Source organism: Populus nigra, chromosome 7, assembly GCF_951802175.1.
Source record: "Populus nigra chromosome 7, ddPopNigr1.1, whole genome shotgun sequence".
NCBI classification, from domain to species: Eukaryota; Viridiplantae; Streptophyta; class Magnoliopsida; order Malpighiales; family Salicaceae; genus Populus; species Populus nigra.
Genome location: NC_084858.1, coordinates 6784888 through 6810054, shown reverse-complemented (window position 1 = coordinate 6810054; position 25167 = coordinate 6784888). Strand labels below are relative to the sequence as shown.

At 34.3% G+C, this 25167-nt stretch overlaps 2 protein-coding genes across 2 annotated transcripts; one reads left to right on the top strand and one right to left on the bottom strand.

Moving 5' to 3' along the window:
- Positions 1-1062: 1062 nt before the first annotated feature.
- Positions 1063-2947, bottom strand: LOC133700241 (pseudouridine kinase-like). The gene is made up of 3 exons (XM_062123792.1): positions 2529-2947; positions 2275-2403; positions 1063-2150 (listed from the first exon to the last, which is right to left on the bottom strand). The coding sequence occupies exons 1-3, from the start codon at positions 2610-2612 to the stop codon at positions 2001-2003; spliced, it is 363 nt and encodes a 120-aa protein (XP_061979776.1). The 5' UTR covers positions 2613-2947; the 3' UTR covers positions 1063-2000.
- Positions 2948-22592: 19645 nt separating this feature from the next.
- On the top strand, positions 22593-25107 carry LOC133698278 (polyol transporter 5-like). Its single transcript, XM_062121151.1, has 3 exons — positions 22593-22868; positions 23096-23442; positions 23790-25107. Exons 1-3 carry the CDS (start codon positions 22709-22711, stop codon positions 24876-24878), a joined length of 1596 nt encoding a protein of 531 aa, XP_061977135.1. The 5' UTR covers positions 22593-22708; the 3' UTR covers positions 24879-25107.
- The last annotated feature ends 60 nt before the right edge of the window (positions 25108-25167 follow it).

Sequence of the window (25167 nt, the reverse complement as noted above, 5' to 3'; positions counted from 1 at the left end):
TTTTTTTAATATAGAATAAAAAACTCTATATATATTTTATATTCACAGAAAATAAATTGTATTTTTCATAAAAATATTTTGAAATAATCTTTTCATTATTTACAACAGATGAACTATGAAAACCAGCATACTAGTTCGAAGACAACATGACATGAACGAATATTTAAGTGGACGTAAGATTGGAGTGGCAAGAAAGACTGGAGGAGCTATGGGGGAGTTCAATGGTACTAAATTTACCTCTTCGATGCATTGTTGAAGATCATGAAAATTATGTTTGTTTTTTGGAAAGTAATTTTTAAAAAATTATTTTTTAAATTTATTTATATTTATTTGTTATTAGAAAAATTGGTTAATAGAAAACACTTTCTAGTCAAAGAAAAATTTAGCTTGATTTCCAGAAAAATGTTTCCTGAAAAATTTAGACGGAAAACACTTTCAAGAAGTTGTGAAAAATTTAAAAATATTATATTATTTGTTGATTATATCAAATTTGATCCTCAAACTTTTGATTGCTATATATATATATTTTGTTTTGAATATTTATTTTTCAATTTCTTCTCTTAAAATTTAATTTTTATATTAACTTTAGTTCTCATTTTTATAATTGTTATTTGCTTTTCTCTTATTATTTTTTTTATTGAAATTTTTTATTTATCAAATTTGGTCCTCATTCTTTTTATTGTTACTTATTTTATTTGAAATAATTTATGAAATGTTAATTATTATTATTTTAATTTCTTCATCTTTCATTTGTTTTTAGATTTGATCTCTATTATTTTGATTATTATTTATTTTATTTGAGATAATTTATAAAATTATTTTTTTTTTCAATTTCATTCTCATTCAACTTTTTAATTTGTAAGATTTGTTCTTCATTATTTTAATAAACTTGGGAAAAATAAAATATTAATAAGTTATTTTCCAGCTCATTTTCCATGACATAACCAAACACTAGAAAATATTTTCCAACTTATTTTCCATTATACTACCAAACATCAGAAAATAATTCACTTTTTTAGAATTCTCTTTAAAAAAAAAAAACTACTTTTCAGCAAATAAACGGGGTCAAAATATAAGTTTATTTTCCGAGAAGAAAGTCATAAACAGATAATGTATAGCAAAATGGCCTAGCAAAATGGCCTTGCATTTCTTGGTATGATATTGGTATGTTTACTTGCAAGATACAACTAGAAAAAATTAGGAAAATGTTCTTGTGCTAGACAAGAGATTGAAAGAAAACCATCTGTTAGGGAAAGCCACATACGTCCACCTGAAGAGTAAAATTTCCAGCATGGACATTTGACAAGGATTGTCTGGGATGATGGCGCAGCTTCTATTCATCACAAGTCTACAACATGTTTGCAGGATTGAGCAGGAAAATGCAGAGGCTATCTTCTGAAGAGCAGCAACAAAACACCAATCCAAGATCTTATCATTCCGATCCATCAGGGAAAGAGCTTAGTGCATCTTGCTTGCCATTAACAAAGAATTCCACCACCGCTTGCATACGTGGAAGCTTATCAGGATGGTAATTTATATGCACAATCACCGGCTTGAGCTTGCTCAAGTTAGCATCTTTCCTCACAGTTTTGAAGAGGACCTTGCTGTTCATAAAGAGATAGATATCCATAGTTCTCCAGGATGCATAAAGTCCATCATACCCAGGATTGAAGGGAAAAATAGTTCCTCATTGAAAACTGCCTGGTCGCAGGCATTCCCACAAGAGAGCCGATCGGCAACACGAACCAAAAGCTCAATTGAAGGAATTGCCGGTCTAATGTAGAAAAAGACAGAGTTGCAAACCCATATCCGCATTGTATGGGCATATCAAGCTCAACCCATTGCAGGTTCATCAAAAACATCATTAAGTAAAATACTAAAGGTTTTTCACTTTTTCATTGTAGCCCATCAACACTTAAATGTATCCAGGAATGCAGTGAAAATATTATTCGTTCTTTAATTTTTGAAGTTTTACTTAAGAGGTAAGATGGTATAAGGCTCTAGTCATGCATCACAAGGAATAAAAAAACAGAGGTGGTATAATTACCTGCCATGTCATTTCCCAGGGCACTAATCATATAGGGCCTAGTTCCTAGATTTGACATACACTCAGCAATATTCCTTGCTACACCCCCTAATACATAATGGACCTGAATACAATTAAGCCCTTCATGTGACAACATTTTTCTAGCATCACAACCTCTACCAAAAATAAAGATTATTATCAACATAAGTAGAAAAGAAGAAAAGGGTTTTGAGAAGATAAATGCAAACCTTCCCAGGAGTGGTGGTTCTAGGATTTAGAGGGAGTGAAGGGGTGGCATGTATATCCAATACCATGCCTCCTATCACTACTGGGTCTCCTTCCTCCTCATGTTTTCTTTGCCCACTTTTTATTAACACCTTCAAAACAGAAACAACAGTAATAACCAAAAGTAGCAGACATGTTAGTCTACCAGAACATGCAAGCAGAGACAGAAAAACACTAAAACATAAGTAAGAAAACAAAGGCAATGAAATAATCTAACCTGGGAAAGACCATTATTGACTTCAATTGGAGACAACAGGTGCCCAGAAACACGTTCCAATCTCCTCTGTGCACTGTTTTCCATTTAGTCTCTGTCGTTTCCTCGAATGGGTATTGGATTTTGTTCCGCTAGCAAGAGTAAGGCCTTTTACCCTTCGGAACAAACTACCGAGTGCAGTCTTCGTACTGTAATTATGATTGCACGTTGGAGGTGTGTTCCATTTTTCCAGTCATGTGGCAGCCAGCGATGTTTTTTCTTTTCAGCCCAGTAGTTTCCGCCTTCCGGGCTGGTTGAGGAAGCTGTTTGGTTGGGATAGAAGAAAAGATCCAATCTTTGTGTTGGTATTCAGCAACCCACAAAGCATGGGTCAGTCATGTGACCTTCCCTGACTTCAATCCGTGGAAAATAATCAGTGTATATGTGCTTAAAAAAGCAACAATGGAGTCCATGATTTATCACAAAGCTAGTATTCTAAAATATTTTCATTTTTAAGAATAGTAAATTATATTTTTTTATTTGATTGTAAAATATTTTATATTCATTAATTCAAGCATAAAAAATAAAAATAAGATATTGTATATAAAATAAATAAGCATTTAATGTCATAGGTGTTTGAAAGTATAATAACAGTTGTTTTTAAAAGTGTTTTTTAATTTAAAAATATATTAAAATAAATTTTATATTTTTTAAATATTATTTTTAATATTAACACATAAAAATAATCTGAAAATATTTTAAAAATTAATTTAAAGTTAAAAATATCAATTTTTTTTCTAAAAAAACTTCTGAAATACAAGAACAAACCTTATTGTATTAAGAAATGCAATTTAAGTAATCTAATCATGATTTTTCTACCCCAAAATTCTTCCCGAAACCAATTGTTGAAGAATTCCAATCATCAAGTTACCAAAATATATTAATTAACTTATTTAACATATCATATTTTTTGAGAAAAAATGTTTAATACAATTATGCATTAATCATGGCATTATAATGTCAAGCCAACAACCTGCCTAAAAGAAGAAGAGAAGACATTCTTTATTCGATTCGAAGGTAGGTGAGCTTTTTTGTGCGGCAATCTTAATTTTTTTTATTTTATAAATTAGTAATTTATTACTCATTCATCCCATGCATGAATATATAAAAAGAGATTCGACGGGCAGAGTCCAATCGGGCTTGGGCAATTGGTGTCGTTCACTCCGACTCTTTACAAAGCATTCTATGTGACCGTTATTTGTCATTGGTTAGATATTTTTAATTTTTATAAAAAATATTATGTGTAGATTTTTTAATGTATTTTTTATAGTTTCAAAAATTTAAGTTTAAATAATATATATATATATATATATATATATAATAAAATAAATTCAGAACCATATATGTTAATAAATAAATAAAAAATCATTAACGATACCTAAAAATAAAACATGAAATATCGAGAAATAGAAATAAATCAAAATATTTAATCTCGAAATACATGACTTTAACTAGTTGTATTTGTTAAATTTATTTGTTAAAATAATCTTTTTATTCAAGTAAACAACAATAAAAATAGAGACACAAATTATATTGGTCGAATAAAATAAAAAGAGAAAATAACACCTTACAATACTGCACATTAGAAATATTGTTTAAAAATAATATTTTTTTTATTTTCAAAAATAAATTTTATTTATAAAAAAAGATAATAAAAAATATAGATAAATCATAAAAAAAAACTCTTCAAATTTAAAAGCATAACTAAAAAAATAATTTTTATTTATAAGAAACTCTCCAAACAAAATAAAAGAGATAATGGTTACTAATTTAAATATAAATTTAAAAAAATAGAGAAACAACCATAAAAAAATCATTAATTTAAAAAAAAATTAGAAAAAAAAAAGAAGCAAAAGTCGCCTAACCCATTTTCTTAGGGCCCATATGTAGGCCTACCCTAGCAAACCTGCGTGACTAGATTCTTAATTGTTTTTTTGTCTACAAATGTTGTTCACCCTAAATGTTTTTGAAAAAAAATTCAAACGATGGGTCATCTAATTTGCCCAAATTCTAGCCACTATGGTGGTCGAAAAATCAAGACTTACGTTTTTTTTTACCTAAAAATTCATTTCCAACTCATAATTGACTTCAAAACACTTATAAAACACTATAAAACCATGATTAACCTATCTATGACATAAAAAATCACCTCAAAAACAAAAAATCAACACAAAACAAAAAATCAATCGGAGCTTAAATTGGATTTTTCATGAACTTTAAAGGTAAAAAAATCTGATATGAACTCCACTTATCAAATGGAACTATTTATCATAAATATCGTATGTTTTGATAGCCTAAATCAGTGTCAACAACACTTTTTTTTTTCTCTATCACTAGAATCCAGAAACCTCTCTCTCTCTCTCATCTATCAACCAAGGAATAAAAGATTAAAAAAATGAACTTTTATATCAAAGTTGAATTGGAAAAATATTAAAGTACTGAAATTGTATTATTTATGTGACTTTTAAAGTTTACGAACCAAAATGCATCTTTTACGAAACTTATATCATGCACTCATGTTCGACACCTTTATCATTTTGTTCCATTTTCTTCCAACCTCACCCTTACATAAGAAACCAAAAGCAATTGGTTTTCAATTGTGACTACATTATCGCGCCGGGGGGGGGGGGGGTTTAAAAAACAAAAAAAATTGTACAGCCCATCTACAGTAATGTGTAAGAAGATGAACAATGAAGCCCTATATAGCGAAAAACCTATGCTTTTTAGAGTTATGCTTGATTAAGTAGAAAACTAATATGAGTGTTTTTTTATGTGAAAGATTTCACTGTTCATCATTTCAAACGTTACTATGAATGGATTGTGCAAATTTTTTTGTTTTTTTAATTTGGTCCTCAAATTTTTTTTTATGCAATTGCATCTTCTATGAGCCAAATTCAAGGGAAATTAAAAAAAAAAATTGGTGGCAAGGATGAAATTGAAAAATTAAGGATCAAAATAGAAAAGACGCTATAAATGGGTAATGGTTTCAAAGTTAATACAAAAGGTTTAATTTGGTCCTAATGTTTTAGAAATTTTAAATACTTGGTACCTTAATATTTTATCAATTTCATTTTGATATAAAAGTTTATTTTTGTTATTTTTTAGTTTCTCATTTGACAGAGGAGAGAAAGGTCATCAAATTTCAGCAGTAAGAGAGAAAATGTTGTTAATGTCGACTTCGGCCACCAAAAGATTCGATTTGTGTCATATGATTTCATATGACGAGGAGAATTCATATCATGTGATTTTTTTAACCTTCAAATTGCCTAAAAAGTATATTTGAGATCGAGAATATCTTTAATTTTTAGAGGCCATGGATGAGTTTATCATGACTCGTAGGATTTGTTTTCTAAGTATTTTGGGTTAAAAAAATATTTAAAATGGGTTTTTGAGTTAATGAACTATATGGTCTGATTTTCCAGTTATCATAGTGGCCGAATTCTAGAAAAATTAGAGGATGTGTCGTCTGATTTTTTTTCAAGAAAAAAAAGACTGTCATCCGCCCTAGATTGCAAGATAAAAAAAGGAGCCCATACATGCAAGCCCTAACGAATGGGTACGAATGGGCTAGGCGTGCTGCCAGGCCTAACAATACTTGACTTTTTTTTCTAATTTTTTTTATTCTTTTAAATAAATTATTGTTTTTTCTAATTTTTTTTATTTATATTTAGATTAATACATCTTCTCTCATTTATTTTTTTATAGAGCCTCTTTTGAATGATAGTTATTCTTTGCTTTTTTTTTGGCCTTTTTGTGTGTGTGTGTGTGTGTATGTTTGACAAGTCAAGTCATAACCAAAGTTTTTAAACTTGACCCGGTGGTTGACCCGCCCCAAGGGTCACGGGTTTTGCCTGGGTCAACCCCAATTTTTTTAATAAATCAAAACGATGTCATTTTGGTTAAAAAAATAAATAGTCAATGGGTTACAATCATGTTTTGTTTAATTAATATCACTTGATTTGTTTTTAATTTTTTTATTTAATATTTTTTGGATAGAGATTTTTTTAAAATTATCTTGAGTATGTTTAATTTTTGAAGCAATTTTTTAATCTTTTATATAAATAAATTCAAATAATTTTTTTTAATATACTAGCCTTGTATAATATTTTTCTTCTTTTATTTTATTTAAACAATTTATAATATATATCTATTTCTATCTCTGCTTCTAGGACTCGAAATTCTTCCAAGCCCAAGGTCAAGTCTCCCAGGGATTTTGAACAGCACATTTAGGCTATCCTTCCCACATACTATGCTCATTTTATAAGCTGAAGGTGTGGTAACATGCTTCGTCAAGGAGTTATGCCACAGTTTTAGCATGGTTTCGTAAAGCTTCAGCAACACTAACTTGGTTTTTGAGCTTTTTATGCTTCAGCAACACCACCTTGTTTTTTGAGAATTTTATAGATAAATCCTTTTGATTTGGCTCAAAATTCTTTCATTAACTGATGTGCCTCCAGAATATCTCGTCTTCCGCATTTTTTATGTGAATGAAATGAATTCCTCAAAGCCAAAGAAGAAGAAAAAGAAGGCAGCTGAAGAGTGTGATGCTGAGAGCGATAGTGAAGAGATTTATAATCCTTTAGACTCTGCCGATCTGTCTCTTGAAGCGGGAACCAGATATTACCGTGATGATTTGGAACAAGTTGTGAATGAAGATGATGACTGACTCGGCTTGTGATGCCGGTGATGCAGAGGGAAAAGATCTTGACAAATGATGGTTTCAGTGGTTTTGACGAACGAAATACAAAACTGCAGGCGCATCCCCATTTGCAGGTCTTGAGTATGAGCATTGACTAAACGAAGTGGTCCAGCAAAAAGTCAAAGGGAAAGACAGAACAACTGTAAATCACGAAAGAAGGGAAGGTCGTCAGAACGAGTGCCTCCTGAACAATGCTGGCTTATGTGTACTGTTTGGAGCCTTCGAAAAAGATCATAGTAGTGTTGTTTTATGGTAGTGATTTGTTTTTTTTTCTGTCCACTTGGAAACTGAAAACTGATGCTAAGTTAAGTCCCCCACAAAACCTATGAGTGATATTAATAAGTAAATAAATAAACATGGCATGGCATCTAGCCATCTAGTCACAACTGGGTTAGCAAGCCTCATCACATTCCATTGCTACGGATTATAGCAATGTTACAATCACAATTCACCATCAACAACGAAACAATGGCCTTTGCGTCTCTGGTAGAGCTGGCTATAAAAATGACAAGTCAAAAACTACCTCAACTTCTTTAATGGACATGCACAAGTAATATCTTACACGACCCACGATGACCAAGGTAAATCATTAGCACTCAAGCATATATTCAAGATGCACATTAATCTGCTGCTAATTTGGAGAATAATAAACTTTTAATCGAGAGCAAAAAAGTGTACAAAACCTGTCCAGTGACCCACCTTCAACGCTCTCTGCAACCTATGGCACTTTTAGACAAAAAATTATTCTCTGTTTTTAAACTTGTGTTGGCACATTTTGTCGAAATAGAGACTCCCATTAGTAGCCATCTCCTTTGCTTGGGATGATGTGGAGGGGATTATGTGATCATATAAAATGATTGTGTTGAACAATGATTATGACGAGAAAGTCGTATAATGATAGTGACTAGCACAAAAATTTGGTGTCTGAAAGTTTGGCTGGTTCACGTTGGTATATATCATGAAGAACTCCGGCATATCATTAGGTTGCAAGTTCGGTTGGTTCAAGTTACTTGTAGTGTTCATTCGGTTGGTTCAAGTTACTTGTAGTGTTCATGTAAGGAAAAACTGTAGCAAATTATCACCATTTGCAAATTGTCAACATTTTTCTCAACCACTTTCAACTACCCTCTCCACCATTAACCACCCTCTCCTTCACAACCACTATATTTATGCTTCCCTTTCTCATGTAAACAGACAGGAACGAGAGAGTGGAGGCAAATAGAGTGCAAATGAGTGCAAGTGTGCAGAAGAAAATAATGCAACTGTGAGAGTAAGTGCAAGTGTAGATTTGAGAGAAACACCGAGTGAAGAGTGAAACACTGGGTTTTGTGGGATTGTACTGGGTTGAGTTGAGTATTTGTATCATTCCTCCAATAATATACAATCTGCTGCCTCCGTGGACGTACCCGATTTTGGGGAACCACGTAAATCTGCTTGTTTGTGTTTTATTTGTGTTTGCTTTCAGTCCAGTATGCACAATAAATTGGTATCAGAGCATTAGGGAAGCTTAAACACAGAAAAACATGTTTTTCAGCTCTCTGTTCAAAGTTGCAGAATTTTCAAAGTTCTCAGATCTTATTTTGACCAGCTACGGAGATTCCTCTCGTCGATACGAGTCCGGCGATATAAAGATCGTCGAAATCGGAGTTGGAACGAGCCCTGTAGAGCTCGTCGAAGTTTCGCCGGAAATCTGCCGGAAAAACCAGTCAGTGCCGAAATTCTCGTCTGAGAAGATAGCCACGTCATCCGACACGTAGGCGTCGAGTCATCATCCACGTCATCAACAGAGGGTCCACATCGCCCTGTCATCAGCCACGTCATCTAACAGTGACAGAATATTCTCTTGACAGAATAAGAATATTCCGTTACCAGTAAGAGAATATTCCCGTGACAGAATATTCTTTATCAGAGGCAGAATATTCCTTTCCTGAGTCAACTCGGTCAGATTGGTTTTTTGGCCGACTCAATGATTTTTTGACCCGTTTTTTGGCCGAGTCAAGTTGGTTCCTAGCATTTTCAATCATTCCGGACGCAACCGTGGTGTCTGTTTTGTTAAACAACATACCGAAGTTACTGTTTTGGCACTTTTGAGCATAAAAGTGTGTGTTTTAACAAGTTCGGGATTCCATTTGTAATCCAAAGACGTCCTAATGGCTGATATTCCAGTAAAACAATCAGCAGGGAATGCTAGTATACCTCCACAATACATCCCGGTATCGAATACCAAATTTGAGGTGGAGAAGTTTGATGGGAAAGGTAATTTTGGCATGTGGAAATGTGAAGTCATGAATATGCTTGTCCAAATGAATTTAGATTTCACTCTAGAAGATAAACCAGAGGATCTGGATGATAAAAGCTGGGAAAGGATAAATCGGTTGGCTTGCAGTTCCATCCGACTTTGTCTTGTAAAGGATCAGAAGTACGCCTTTTCAGAACAAAACTCTGCAAAGGAATTATCGCAAGCACTGGAGGACAAGTTTATAAAGAAGAGTATAGAGAATCATCTCTACTTGAAGAAAAGAATCTTCCGGTTTCAGCACAAGAAAGGTACTTCTATGAATGAGCATCTTATTAATTTCAATAAAATGATAGCTGATTTGAAGAATTTAGATGTGGAAATCGATGATGAGGATAAAGCTCTGTTGTTATTGAATTCACTGCCTGACACATATGAACATCTCGTCACCACTTTATTGTATGGTAAAGAAAAGATTAAATTCATTGATGTATCCAAGGCTTTGGTGAACAATGAGTATCGGAAGAAGGGCCAAATTGTTCATAAGGAGTCAACGTCAAAAGCATTGACTGTTAGAGGCAGAACAAACCCCAGAAGATTTCGAGGGCGAGGGAGATCTCGCTCAAAATCCAGAGGAGAATCATCAAACAGACGATATCTTGCAAAAGATGAGTGTGCCTTTTGTCACAAAAAAGGGCACTGGAAGAAAGATTGTCCAATCAAGGGCAACAAGGAAAAAGATGAACCAACTGTGAACGTTGCACGAGATGAGGATGAACAACACTCTGCATTCATGGTCTCATCACCAGAAAACCATTCTGGTGAATGGATTCTTGATTCTGCATGTTCCTATCACATGTGCCCTAACAAGCACTTATTCTCGAGACTCGAGGAGTTCGATGGAGGAGTTGTGTTGATGGGTAGTGATGATGTTAGTGAGATCAAAGGGATTGAGACTATCCATCTGAAGATGCATAATGGGGTAGTCAAGACACTAACAGATGTACGGTATGTACCTGATTTGAAGAAAAATCTCTTCTCGCTTGGAGTCCTAGAATCCAGTGGTTATAAGATTATCATGTATGGTGGAGTCCTAGAATCCAGTGGTTATAAGATTATCATGTATGGTGGAGTCCTGAGAGCAATCCGTGGTGCATTAGTTTTCTTAAGAGGCACGAGGATAGGAAACTTATATTTCCTAGATGGATCTACAGTTACTGGTACAACAACTGTTTCCAAAAGCATAGAAGATGATGAAGCAGATAATTCCAGACTTTGGCACATGCGTTTAGGGCATGCTGGTGAAAAGGCTTTGCAAGGATTAGTCAAGCAAGGTCTATTAAAAGGCGTCAAAACTGGGAAGCATGAGTTCTGTGAGCATTGTGTTCTTGGAAAACAGACAAGGGTCAAGTTTGGCACTACGGTACACAACACAAAAGGGATCCTAGATTATGTTCACACAGACATATGGGACCTTCAAAGAATGAATCTCTTAGAGGTAATCATTGGTTTGTTACTTTTATTGATGATTTCTCAAGACGAGTATGGGTGTACATGATGAAACACAAGGATGAGGTCCTTGATATCTTTCTGAAATGGAAGAAAATGGTGGAGACTCAAACTGGAATGAGAGTTAAGATTCTTTGGTCAGATAATGGTGGTGAGTACACTTCAGATCCTTTCTTTGAAGTTTGTCAGAATGAAAGGATCAAGCGACATTTTACTGTTCGCAAAACACCACAGCAGAATGGAGTAGCAGAACGCATGAACCGCACATTGGTGGAGAAAATCCGATGTATGCTATCACATTCGGGACTAAGCAAAGTGTTCCGGGGCGAGGCATTAAGCTATGCTCGTCATATTGTTAATCGTTTACCTTCAGCCGCATTAGATGGAAGAACCCCCTTAGAGGTATGGTCAGGCTCTCCTGCAAATAATTATGACTCTATGCGTATATTTGGTTACTCAGCATATTATCTTGTTACTGAGTCCAAGTTAGATCTTAGAGCCAAGAAAGCTATATTTTTGGGCTTTAGTGGAGGAGTAAAAGGTTACAGACTCTGGTGTTCTGAATCAAAGAAAGTGATTTTGAGTAGAGATGTCACTTTTGATGAGTCTGGCATGTTACAGCAAGAGAAATCATAGGAGAAGGAAAAACAGTCTGGTGATGCACAACAGGTGGAGTTGGAGACTTCAGTTATCCTTATAAAGACTGTTCAGACAATCCCTACTGAAGGAGATTCAGATGAAAGTTCAGATGAAGAGGATGCAACAACTCCAGCAACCACACAACAAGAATCCATTGCAACGAGTAAACCAAAAAGGGTTATCAAGAAACCTGCTCGGTATTGTAATATGGTGGCTTATGCACTTCCAGTGATTGATGATGGAATCCCCTACACCTACAAAGAAGCAGTACAGAGTGTAGAAAGTGCAAAATAGAAAGAGGCAATGGATGAAGAGATGAAATCTCTCCATAAGAATCAGACTTGGGATTTGGTACAACTCCCTAAAGGAAAGAAGACAATTGGTTGCAAGTGGGTATATGCTAAGAATGAAGGTAATCCTGGAAAAGACAACATCCGATTCAAAGCAAGATTGGTAGCAAAGGGCTATGCTCAGAAGGAGGGGATAGATTATAATGAGGTATTCTCTCCAGTTGTTAAGCATTCATCAATTCGTATTCTGTTAGCCTTGGTTGCACAGTTTAATTTGGAGTTAGCCCAACTTGATGTGAAAACTGCCTTCCTACATGGAGATTTGGAAGAGGAAATTTACATGTCTCAGCCAGATGGTTTCAAAGTCACTGGGAAAGAGAATTGGGCTTGTAAACTGAAGAAGTCATTATACGGATTGAAACAATCTCCTCGCCAGTGGTATAAGCAATTTGATAAGTTCATGACAGAACATGGATACACACGGAGTCAGTTTGATCACTGTGTATATTTTCGCAAACTTCTTGATGGTTCTTTCATCTATTTGCTCTTATATATGGATGATATGTTGATAGCATCGAAGAGCAAGGTGAAGATTGATAGACTGAAAGCTCAACTGAGAACTGAGTTTGAAATGAAGGACCTTGGAGATGCTAAAAAGATTCTTGGCATGGAGATTCAGAGAGACAGAAGAAAAGGCACAGTCTGTTTGACACAGACCCAATACTTGAAGAAAATTTAAAATTCTACAGAGATTTGGGGTAGATGGTAAGACCAAACCTGTAAGCACACCTTTAGCTTCTCATTTTAAGCTAAGTGCTTCAATGTCTCCACGTACAGAGGAAGAGCGCAAGCATATGGCTCAAATTCCTTATGCAAATGCAGTTGGTGCATTAATGTATGCAATGGTTTGTACGAGACCAGATATTTCACATGCTGTCAGTATGATGAGAAGGTATATGCATGATCCGGGAAAGGGTCATTGGCAGGCAGTTAAGTGGATTCTACGGTACATTCATGGCACAACTGATATTGGTTTGAAGTTTGAGAGGGATGATAGACTCGGCCAAAATTTAGTTGGTTATGTGGACTCAGACTATGCTGGTGACTTAGACAAACGTCGTTTCACAACAGGCTATGTGTTTACACTTGCTAAAGGGCCTGTAAGTTGGAGGTCAACGTTACAATCAACAGTAGCTTTGTCAACAATTGAGGCAGAGTACATGGCAGTAACAGAAGCTTTCAAGGAAGCTATTTGGTTACATGGGTTGATTGAAGATTTGGGAATTGTTCAAGAGCACGTGGATGTCCATTGTGATAGTCAAAGTGCTATTTGTCTTGCAAAGAATCAGGTTCATCATTCCCGCACCAAGCACATCGATGTTCGATTTCATTTTGTTCGAGAAATTGTGGATGAAGGGGATATTCTGCTACAGAAGATTGGTATTGTAGATAATCCAGCTGACATGCTCACAAAATGTGTCTCAGGGATCAAGTTCCAACATTGTTTGGACTTGGTCAACATCTCTCGGTGTTGAGCACCTTCAGGGTGCAGCGCCATACGGCGCGTTAGAGGCAGCATTGATTGATCACGAGGATTGAATGGAAAAATCTTGCCAAGGTGGAGATTTGTAGCAAATTGTCAACATTTTTCTCAACCACTTTCAACTACCCTCTCCACCATCAACCACCCTCTCCTTCACAACCACTATATTTATGCTTCCCTTTCTCATGTAAACAGACAGGAACGAGAGAGTGGAGGCAAATAGAGTGCAAGTGAGTGCGAGTGTGCAGAAGAAAATAATGCAACTGTGAGAGTAAGTGCAAGTGTAGATTTGAGAGAAACACCGAGTGAAGAGTGAAACACTGGGTTTTGTGGGATTGTACTGGGTTGAGTTGAGTGTTTGTATCATTCCTCCAATAATATACAATCTGCTGCCTCCGTGGACGTACCCGATTTTGGGGAACCACTTAAATCTGCTTGTTTGTGTTTTATTTGTGTTTGCTTTCGGTCCAGTATGCACAACAAAAACATCATTGATGTGTATGTAGTCACTGTCAGATTATTATTGATCAAAGAATTTTCTACGAACCAATTTGATGTCTGAAAATTACGTGTACCGAAATTAAGTTCTTCTTTTCGATCCATTAAAAAACAAGCTATCCATATACCAAACATGAAGAATTAAAAATAAATAAAAGTTTACGATTGTTGCGTCTATGTATAACTTAGAAGCAAACATTTTGACAGTGATCTTTCAAGTTGGCTGTTTTGTTTAACTTTATTCAGTTCGACTTGGCCAAGGAGAGATTTCGTAAAACCTTTCACTGACTGGATAATTTATTTAAGTTAGTCAGTCCTCAGTAAGAAAGAATCCCCAACAAGAACATGTATGAGTTAAACCATTATGAGAATCCTGAGTTAGCAGAAAACGATTTTTTTTATGTTGAAACAAGCCAACGAACCTTACAGTATCTTTTATATTTATGAAGAGTACATCTTAATAACATCTTTAGGACTATCTTCTAGTTATCGTAAATCTTCTAAAATCAAGGAGATCTTCTGTGAATCCCTATAAATCATAAGGGTTCTTGTTGTGTATGTGTGTGTAGAGATATCCACTACAAAACCTTTGTTTTTGACATGGACAGAGTCAACTCTGATTTCATCTCTACTTTCATAGAAAATTAGAGCTGGGTTTTGTCTTTTTGGATCATATAATATTTTACTAGCTGCATATTGTTGCGACTAATATCCCTTTCTTTCTTTTTTTGTCCTCTCTCTTGATCTTCCTCTTTGTTCATCGTAATGGCACATTTAATTACAAATAAAATAGGATCTGCTGCTGAAATAGATAAGTTTGGTTCTAGTACTCTGCCTTCTCTTCACATGCAAGATGTGTCTTCACTTATTACTCCAGAAAGACTTGATGATACCAACTACATCAAGTGGTCCTTGAATGAGAAAAATAAACAAGAGGCAGGAAGCTTTAGGGATTTATTTATGGAACTAAGGTTGCTTCAAAGGATAAGAATTCAGAGGAATATGAAGCTTGGGAGGATTAGAACTATACGGTTAGCCCTTGGCTTCTTGATGCTATGACCAGAGAAATCAGGTCACTTTTCATTCGTTCACCTACCATCAAGGAGATTTGGAACACTATCAAACAAACCTACTCAGCTAGTCAAGATGCATCAAAGGCTTATCAATTATATCGTGAGGTAATATTTGGTCGCAAACAGGTCATTTTCTCGCCAGAATCCAAAGAAAGGAGCTCGTAAGTGTACTTATTGTAATGGAGAAAATTATGTAATTGATGCATGTTTCAAACTCCCTGGTCCAGATTGGCATCCTAATTCCTAAGGGTAATACTAGTTCTTTCAAGTCCTTTAATCCTGAGGCAGAGGATTCGATTTCAAAGAGCCATTTAGTCACTGCTGAAGCCTTTGTTGCCAAGATAGGTCTAACAAACTCTACCCATAAATCTCTTGCTTGTACCATAAATTTAGGTGTTAATCTTATATTTATTCCAAAATAATTGTTACAAATGCCAATGGTAGTGGGACTGTTCTTTTCCTATTTTTTTCATTGATCTCTGAAGTTCTTTCTATGTATTTCATCGTCAAACTGTAACCTTCTCCCTGTTAGCAAAATATCCCAATCTCATGATTGTTTTGTTTTGTTTTGTTTTTCCCTACTCATTGTATCTTATAGAACATCCATACCAATAAGAGGATTGACGGTGATAAAAGAAGAGGAGACTTGTACTATTTGGATGGCGGATCTCAGCAGCCTCCTAAAAAAGCACCAGCAATTGTTATGAGTGACACTATGCTGACATCAAAACAGAAAAAGATTTGGATTTGGATTATTTAAAAGACTATTTCCATTATTGTTTAATGGTTATCATCTTTCTGATTTTGTTTGTGAGACTTGTGTAATGGCAAAAAATTATCATACTATTTTTTATTCTAATGATAATAAAATTGATGCTCCATTTTCATTAGTTCACCTTGATTTTTGAGGATCTGTCGTACTCCTCCATAAATAATGGCATAAAATGATTCAGATGATTACACTCAAATAACTTGGGTGTATTTACTGAAACATAACAGTGATGTTTGTGCAATTGTTTTTTTATATATATATATCAGATGATACTCATACAATTTAGTTTTTTTTATAAAGGATGTTCGTTCTTCTGATAATAAAGGAGAGTACTTCAAGAAAGGAGTGACAATTTATGAATTCAAATGGCATTTTTCATAAAAACATCATATTCAGGTTTTTCATGTCAAAATAGAGTTATTGATGGAAGAAAAAATAGACTAGGTCTTTATTAATTGGTGGTCATGTTCCATTTTATTTATGGGGTGAGGCCTTGATGTTTGTTGTTTATATAATTAATCACACCATCTAGTTTTTTGAAATTTAGAAGACATTTGGATGTGATCTCTGAATATTGTACACTTTCTTCAGTTGTTTACTTGGAACCTTGTGTCTTTGGTTGTGTTGTATATTGCACATCAACGCAAAAAACTTGATTCACAGTGTATTTGTTAGATATAAACTCCACTCAAAAGGGTTATTGGTGTTATCATCCTTCTTCTAAATGGTTTTTAATGTCTATGGATATTATATTTCATGAACACGAGCTCTTGTATGCTACAGTGGTCATTGATTTATCACTTGAGGGGAGGAGTACACATGAAGTTCAGAATCACATTGATGAGTATATATGTTCTTTTTGATATACCACCTCATGATAAGAACTTAGCTCGAGAAGTCGAATCAACCTCAGTTTGATGTGAAGATGAAAGATGTAAAGAACAAAAGTCAAGCGTGGATGAAAGATGTGAAGAGCAGGAACAAGTCCATTATAGTACAATAGTCCTAGCTATCCGCTAATCCAATCCTCTGTGGGAAACTCACTAGAGGAATTTTCATTTTTTGATTCCATTCCTTCTTCTAATTTCATTCTTGTTCGTTCTAAAGGATTCTATGTGGATTCATGCTATGACAAAAGAAATGGATATGCTAGAGGAAAAGGGCACATGGAAACTTGTTTCTTTGCATACAGGGAATAAAACTGTGGGGTGCAGATGGATGTTCACTAAACACAAAGCATATAGAATTGTAGAGAGATATAAGGCTTAGCTAAACATGAAAGGTTATAAACAATCACACGGTGTAGATTATCAAGAAACTTTTGTTTTAATTGCTAAATTCAATATTGTAAGAGTACTTTTATCATTAGAAGCAGCCAACCGAGATTGGCCACTTCTTCAGTTTGATGTAAAAACTATTTTTTTATATTGTGACTTAACTGAAAATGTATATATGGATCTTTCTCCATATATACACTAAAAAAGACACTATATGGATTAAAGAAATCTTCAAGAGCTTGGTTTGGTAGACATACCAAGTCTATAAAGTAATTTAGATCACGCTTTTTAAAACATAAACAAGGTAAAGTTACTGTTTTAATTATCTATATTGATATTGATGATATGGTGGTGACAAATGATGATAATGATTGGGATTTTTAAGCTACATCAGTATTAATTAGCTTTCGAGTTTGAGATGAAACAATTTGGCGACCTTAAATACTTTCTTGAGATTGAGGTAGCTTGATCAAATCATGGTGTTTTCTTATCACATTGAAAATACATCCTTGATTTATTATCCGAGACAATAATGTTTAGATGTAAACCAGTTGAAACTTCTATTGAATTGAATCATAAGTTGTTTTAGTACTTGTTCAAGCTCAAATTCGACAGATAAAAGAAGATATCAATGACTTATGGGAAAGCTAATTTATCTATTTTATACTAGGTCAGACATTGAATATACAATGAGTCAATTCATGCATGATCCACAAAAGCCTCGTATAGATATTGTAAAACATATATTGAGATATTAAAGTATGCCCCTAATAAAGGATTATTGATCACAGAACATGGTCATTCAAAGATAGAAGAGTATACTGATGCTGATTGGATAGGTTCAACTAATAACAGATGATCTAATTCAAGATATTTCATCTTTGTAGGTGGAATCTTGTAACTTGGAGGAGCAAAAACACAATATAGAGGTATGGCTTTTAGGATATATGAGCTACCGTGGATGAGAAATCTGTTGAATCACTTGGGATTTAAACCAAAAGCGGCAATGAATCTATTTTGTGACAATAAGCCAGCTATAAAAATTGTTCATAATCCTCTTTAACATGATTGAAAGAAGCAAGTGGAAATAGAAAGATACACACACACACTTACTTGTAATATCAATAAAAATAATAAGAGATATTCTCTACAAAATCTTTGTTTTTCATATTTTATATATAGGATGTTTATCACAAAACCTTCACTTGGATATGAATAAGTTAACGTAAACTGGTAAACGTTGGCTGGCTGATAAATTGTCCACGGATTCAACTCCCCCACCAGTTGTTCAATGGCCACCTTTTAACTAGTTAATGATAGAGTGCAAGATTAGAAAGCAGAATGAGATTCGGAATTGAAAAGGAGTCTTAATTAGACACAATTAAGAAGATATTTAATTTCAAAAATATTCAAAAGAAATCAAACACAGCCAAGTTGATGCAAGAAACGGGTGGTGTGACTTTGGTTCTATGAAGTGATAAGATTGATTGAGAAATAACACCACCCCTTGCTCAAATTATACGATTGAAGTTGAACAACAACCCGTTCTTTCCATGAAACCAGCACTAGTTGCCTTGTAGGACTACCAGCTTTCGCCTTTGGACATTTTAACACCTTAATTATTATTTAGAAGAAAACCAAGACCAAGCAGTCAGTGTGTTTACTTTGAAGTCAAATTCTACATCACGTGTGTCTTTTGATGATTCATGGTCTCCTCCGAGGACAGACCAAGCTCAGTTTCTAACCATGACGAAGCTCTTTTTTGGAGTGTTTGGATAGAGATGATTACAGCAGAGCCCCCTCCTCTTTTGGAATTTAGCAGGGCAGAGATCTGTATCGGATTGGAGAAGGAAAGTGATGATGGAGCATTGTGAGGTTGTGGGATTTTGTGTTTCATTTCTAGAAAACTCCTTGGGTTTGTGGAAGACAGAAAGTGACTAAAATCATATAGCCTTCTTTCTTGTGGTAAATTTTTAATATTAAAAATAATTTTTTAAAAATAATAATAAAAATATTATTTTAATATATTTTTAAACATAAAAATATAATTAAGGATAACAACAATATGATATTTGTGTTTAGTAGAAAATAAAATAAAGGGAAAAATAAATTTCGTCATTAATGAACTCGACTGTGTCCAGATTTACCAAAACTTTGAATCCAACTGAGACTCTCATGCTGCCAAAATCGGCAGTGCAATATTCGAATTATGCTAATTAATCAAGGGGAAAAAAATGCACGAAAATCAATGAGTTGCCTGAATGCTTGAATCTTTAGTTAAACTATCGCTAATTACCATGACTTCTGTCGGATTTAATATATTTTTTGTGGTAGTTGCTCGCTGTTGTCACAGATTGGTAGTGGTTCAGAGAAATCAGCAGAGGTATGGTAGTAGTGTTCTGTTCTGTCTCGAGGCCAATGAGAAAATTCGAAGTGACGTATCTCGAGCTGTTTCCAAAGGCAGACGGGGACCCATCTCCAGAGCCGAAGGTCTCTCTGTTCAATTATTTGTCCAAGTTCACTCTCAGTACAACAGTGACATCTGCTAGTGTCGATTCGAAATAGAATTGCAGAGGTGCTATGGCATTAAGTAAGACGTTGAAAGTTTAAACACAGACTTGACAAAATAAAAGGTGCATGCATCCGTCGAATGCGAAACATGAACAGAGTGCAGGGGATATATATATATATATATGTATGTATATCACTTGAAATTGTTATTGCAAGATTTATTAAGTTTTTCTTCTTAAAATGACCCGTGTCTTGTCTTCTCTCTACTCTTCAGCTCATGCCAGGCTGAAAAGGGTTTTATTATTATTATTATTATTAATTGAAAAGGGATCGTTTCAGAAAGCATGGGATCATGAGCTAATCTGGAGAGAAAAGTCTTCACAATTTCTTTTTGTGGGAGCAACTGTGTTTGAGGTATTGGCTTTTCCGAATAATATCAGATGGAGGGATCTCCTCGAATCTCCTTTTATGACCATTGGGATCAGCAATATTTAAATATAAAGAAAGGAGAACGGAAACGAAAAGAAGTGTGCATCTCGTCGGAAAATGGAAAATCTAGGCACGAATTAGTTTAACGGCGAATACCTTTCTAGAGTAGGCATGAATGCCAGAACTTGTTTACATTAATTTCCTGCCGAATTGGTCCTAAAGTTTTGTTTAGAGACCAAGTCGTTATCATAGCACACACTACACAGAGTCGAGGTGGATGATGTGAAGACGGCAGAGACTTGGGCAAGCACTTTTCCCGTCAACGGTTATTATCATGTTACTATAATTGTAATTATGAACATTAATAATAATAATAATAATAATAAAAACTAGAAGGGGAGAGGATTCTCCTCTCAAAACTTAATTTGGATTTCATCTTCTACACGAGGTTTATTTAGAAATTATACTTTATATTTTTTTTAATTTACCTTTCATAAAATTATCTCAATTTTATGACTTAGGCTGTGATTTTAATAGATTAACTCAAGTTTTTTCATCTTTTCTTGATTAAATTTTTTTCTTAGTTTGATCTTTCAATATTAGGTTGATTTAGAATTAAGGTTTGTGATTTATTTTGATTTTTTTCTATGATATTATTTTCATCTCATGATTTGGGTGACAAATTTGACGGTTTAATACAGATTCACTTGAGTTTTTTTTTTGTTTTTTTTTAATTGATTTCTTTTTCAATCTCATCTTTCAATATTGAATTGATTGATAATTAATGTTCATAATTTATTTTAATTTGATTTCTATTGGGTTATCTTGATCTCATGATCCAGATCGCAGGTTTAACATGTTAACCATGGATGACTCGGGTCATTTTTTTTAATTAATTTTTTTTTCAATTTCATCCTGAAAATTGAATTTATTGGAAAGTAGGTTTTATAATTTGTATGATTTCATGATTCGGTATGTGAATTGACAAGTTAACCCGTGTTAATCAAAATTGATCCAATATGTTGTCATCTCAATATTTATAAAAAGTTCCATCTAAATTATTTATTTTAAGTCAAATTATATTTTTACCAGTCATTCGGGTCATCTTTGAACCTGTTAAAAAATCCAAGTCATATTAGATCAATCTTCACATAAATTAATTATTTTTACTAGAAAAAACATTAAAAACATCTAAATATTTTCTTTATATATAAAAAAAATTAATATGGCTCGCAGCATGATATAATCATAATCTAGTTATAAACTATAGTCCCAGGTATGAACCCAAGATGTTGCCATGCATCTGTATTGTGCATGTTCCAGTTAATGATTTCATATTTTTTTGAACGTCGTTTCAAAGAGCCAGGTGATTCGATCAGGATCCGAGTCCAAGCTAGTTTTGCTTTGAACAGTGCTGTCAATTTACTATTCACTCGGGTGACTGAGAGTTAACTCATCACCTAACGTCTAAACTCTAATAATTTTTTTTATTTATTTGAAATAATATTGTTTTAATTTTTTAAAGTTTTTTTTTCATCCAACAGGATTATATAATCAATTATTTAGTAATTTGATTATCATAATGTTAGTTGTGTGTTATTGTAATTTTTATAATTATGTATTTGAACAGAAGAAATCAACAAATCTCATACCCATAAAAAGATCTAACCTAATTTTTTTACAACTTTTATGGTGTTTTATTTTTTTCTAACTTGATATCAAATTTTAAATTTCTCTATTGATTGAAATTAAATTTAGAAGATTTCTATCTCGAAACTAAAATCAAAAGTAATAAATTCTTTATGAAAATTATATAATATATTTTTATTTTTATCTTGCATGTTGAATTTAGATTTTTAATTATTCTTGGTATTTTAAAAAAATTATTATTGTATCATTTGATTTTGTAATTTTATCAGGAAAAGGACTTAAATGAAAAATAACATGTAAGTAAACTCCTATACTATCATTACTTTTTGAATAACTTGAAGGACATTGATATGGGTGGATCTAGCATATAAAAAAATAAGTTACTTGATTTGTATGCGTTTAATTTTTATAAGAAAAATATTTAACATGCATCATAAATTAAAGATTATGATATGATAGTTAAAAGGAAAAAAAATCACAATACACTTAATTATGTCAAACAAGGTAAATAATTGGAAAACTTTTCTCGTATGTTTTTTTAATGTCGTATTAATATTTTGATTTTTTTTATTTATATATCTTAATTTAATTTAAATCTAATCGATTGAAATTTGATTAACTTTGATAAAAACTTTGGTTAAATAAAAAAAAATTAACTTAAAAAGAAAAGGCAAAAAAAAAGGATTTTAACATTGTATTTTTTGTTTTATTAACTAAAAATGCCTACTAGACCACCCACTTCAACGTACAACCCAAATTAGTGTTTAGGTATTAGACCAACCCATCAAGGTACAATCAGGTTTAGTGTTGTTTGCTTCGGAACCAGCTAGACTGGTCACCAGGTTACCAAAATGATGATGTCAACCTGCTGGTCTCTATTTAAGCAACTCCAGCCTCCCACTTATGGCTGCATCCCCAAATTCAAGTTCGCGTGGCTGCATGAGTTTATCCAAAATAAGGCTAGCTTAGCTTAAACCAACTCTTTGTCTAGCCCTCTATTTGTTTAGGCGTATAGATCATGTCTGCAGGTCTAAACTCAGAAAGGGATGTCAATCCTAGCCAACCCACAACAGAGAAAACACTAGCAGATTTTGATCCTGTAAAGAAACCAAAAAGAAACAAATTTGCTTTTGCTTGCGCAATCCTAGCTTCCGTGGCTTCAATCTTACTTGGTTATGGTGAGGACTAAATTTTCTCTCAAACCATTCTTTTCATCACTTGGAATACTGCTAGTGAAGATTCCAAAAAAGTAGCTCTGTTAACCCTCAACGAAGAGTGAGACTTGCAGCAAAAAAGATTTTCTTTTTTTTTCCAGAAAGTACTTCTTTACGTAGAACTATGATCTTGCCTTCATTTTTTACATTATCCTAACAACTTGTTTCACAACATGTATATTTGGTGATAGATATCGGAGTAATGAGTGGAGCCAAGGACTACATCAAAATTGACCTTAAACTCAGTGACACGCAAGTAGGATTACTTGTGGGAACTATCAACTGGTACTCTCTTGTTGGCTCAGCCGTTGCTGGCGTGACCTCTGACTGGATTGGTCGTCGATACACTATTGTGGTGGCAGGAGCCATTTTCTTTGCTGGAGCTCTACTCATGGGATTTTCCACAAATTATGCATTTCTCATGGTTGCTCGCTTTGTTGCTGGTATTGGTGTCGGTTTTGCCCTCATGATTGCCCCTGTTTACACCACTGAAGTTTCGCCAGCTTCTTCTCGTGGATTTCTCACCTCATTCCCAGAAGTAAGTATTCATATACTTTTTTCCAAAAGAAATAGTTGTTTTTTAAGGCCATTGCTTTGCAATTTCTTTACTAGACAAGAGAGAGACTAAAGAAGAAGTGCAAATAGAATGCTATTTTTACTAATTTAATTTCCAGTTTCTTAAGAGTATTTAATTCGTAGTTATGTACTAAAAATGGATGTAAGACTCGATAATACCCCTAAAATGTTTAGTTTGAAATACTAATTAAATCTTAATAAACGCACAAGAATCCCACTTCTAGCAATTTTAATGTCAAAAAACCTTTTAAGAATATATGGGGATTAATTGATACTAACATAACTTCTGTGACTCTGTTTCTGGTGTAGGTATTCATCAATGCTGGGATCTTACTAGGATATGTATCCAATTATGCTTTCTCTAAGCTCCCAACTAACTTAGGTTGGCGAATCATGCTTGGAGTTGGAGCAATTCCTTCAGTTTTCTTAGCTTTGGTTGTTATAGGCATGCCCGAGTCTCCACGTTGGCTAGTCATGCAAGGTCGACTCGGTGATGCTAGGAAAGTTCTTGACAAAACCTCCGACACTAAAGAAGAATCTCAACAGAGATTGTCAGAGATAAAAGAAGCCGCCGGAATCCCTCAAGATTGCAACGATGACGTTGTCCGTGTGCAGAAAAAGAGTCACGGCGAAGGTGTTTGGAAAGAATTATTCATTTATCCCACACGTCCTGTTCGTCACATCCTGCTTTGTGGGATCGGTATTCATTTCTTCCAACAAGTTTCAGGAATAGACGCGGTCGTTTTGTACAGTACCGACATCTTCGAAAAGGCCGGAATCACATCATCCAATGATAAATTACTGGCAACTGTAGCGGTTGGATTCACCAAGACCGTTTTTATCTTAGTGGCCACATTCTTACTAGATAGGATCGGGCGACGGCCACTGCTCTTAAGTAGTGTTGGTGGTATGGTACTATCCCTAGCAACCCTCGGATTCGGGCTGACAATAATTGATCATTCACATGAGAAACTACCATGGGCAGTTGCATTATCAATCGCTATGGTGTTAGCTTTTGTTGCATTCTTCTCCATAGGAATGGGACCGATAGCTTGGGTTTATAGTTCAGAGATTTTCCCGTTGAGATTACGCGCTCAGGGGACAGGTATAGGAGTGGCCGTGAATAGAGTGACAAGTGGGGTAATATCTACAACTTTTATTATGCTATACAAGGCTATATCTATTGGTGGAGCCTTTTTCCTGTTCGCAGGAATTGCAACAGTGGCTTGGGTATTCTTTTTTACATGTTTTCCTGAGACACGAGGAAGAACCTTGGAGGACATGGAAGTGCTTTTTGGTAATTTTATCAGCTGGAGGTCTGCTTTAAAGGATGGGAAAAAGGAGGAGGAAGTTCACGGTGGAAATGATGGTCAAATCCAGATGGGAACTAAAGCTTAAGAATAGTGTGATAAATGTATCTCTTCTTCTTTTTCTCAAGATGTTAGAGTAGATTTTTCTTTCCTTCTTTTGTTAGCAAGGATGGGAGACTGGAGCAAATAATGCTTGAGATGGTGTGAAGATGAGAAGCTTGTGTGGACGTTCATGGAAAAGAAGAAGAACAAAAATCAGATATCCAATGAATCAAAAGGATAATATAGTGAATATCCTTTCTTCTTTTTATCTTAAATACTTCTCGCAATTAGCTAATTATGGGAACAGTAATGTGTTCGGAAAACAGAATTCACCG

Excerpts from the sequence above, each read along its gene's own strand:
- LOC133698278 (XM_062121151.1), top strand. The coding sequence starts at position 22,709 with ATGTCTGCAGGTCTAAACTCAGAAAGGGATGTCAATCCTAGCCAACCC. Across the intron at positions 22,869-23,095 it reads TTCAATCTTACTTGGTTATG|ATATCGGAGTAATGAGTGGA; the intron begins GTGAGGACTAAA and ends ATTTGGTGATAG. Across the intron at positions 23,443-23,789 it reads TTCTCACCTCATTCCCAGAA|GTATTCATCAATGCTGGGAT; the intron begins GTAAGTATTCAT and ends TTTCTGGTGTAG.
- LOC133700241 (XM_062123792.1), bottom strand. The coding sequence starts at position 2,612 with ATGGAAAACAGTGCACAGAGGAGATTGGAACGTGTTTCTGGGCACCTG. Across the intron at positions 2,404-2,528 it reads TCAATAATGGTCTTTCCCAG|GTGTTAATAAAAAGTGGGCA; the intron begins GTTAGATTATTT and ends TCTGTTTTGAAG. Across the intron at positions 2,151-2,274 it reads GAACCACCACTCCTGGGAAG|GTCCATTATGTATTAGGGGG; the intron begins GTTTGCATTTAT and ends AATTGTATTCAG.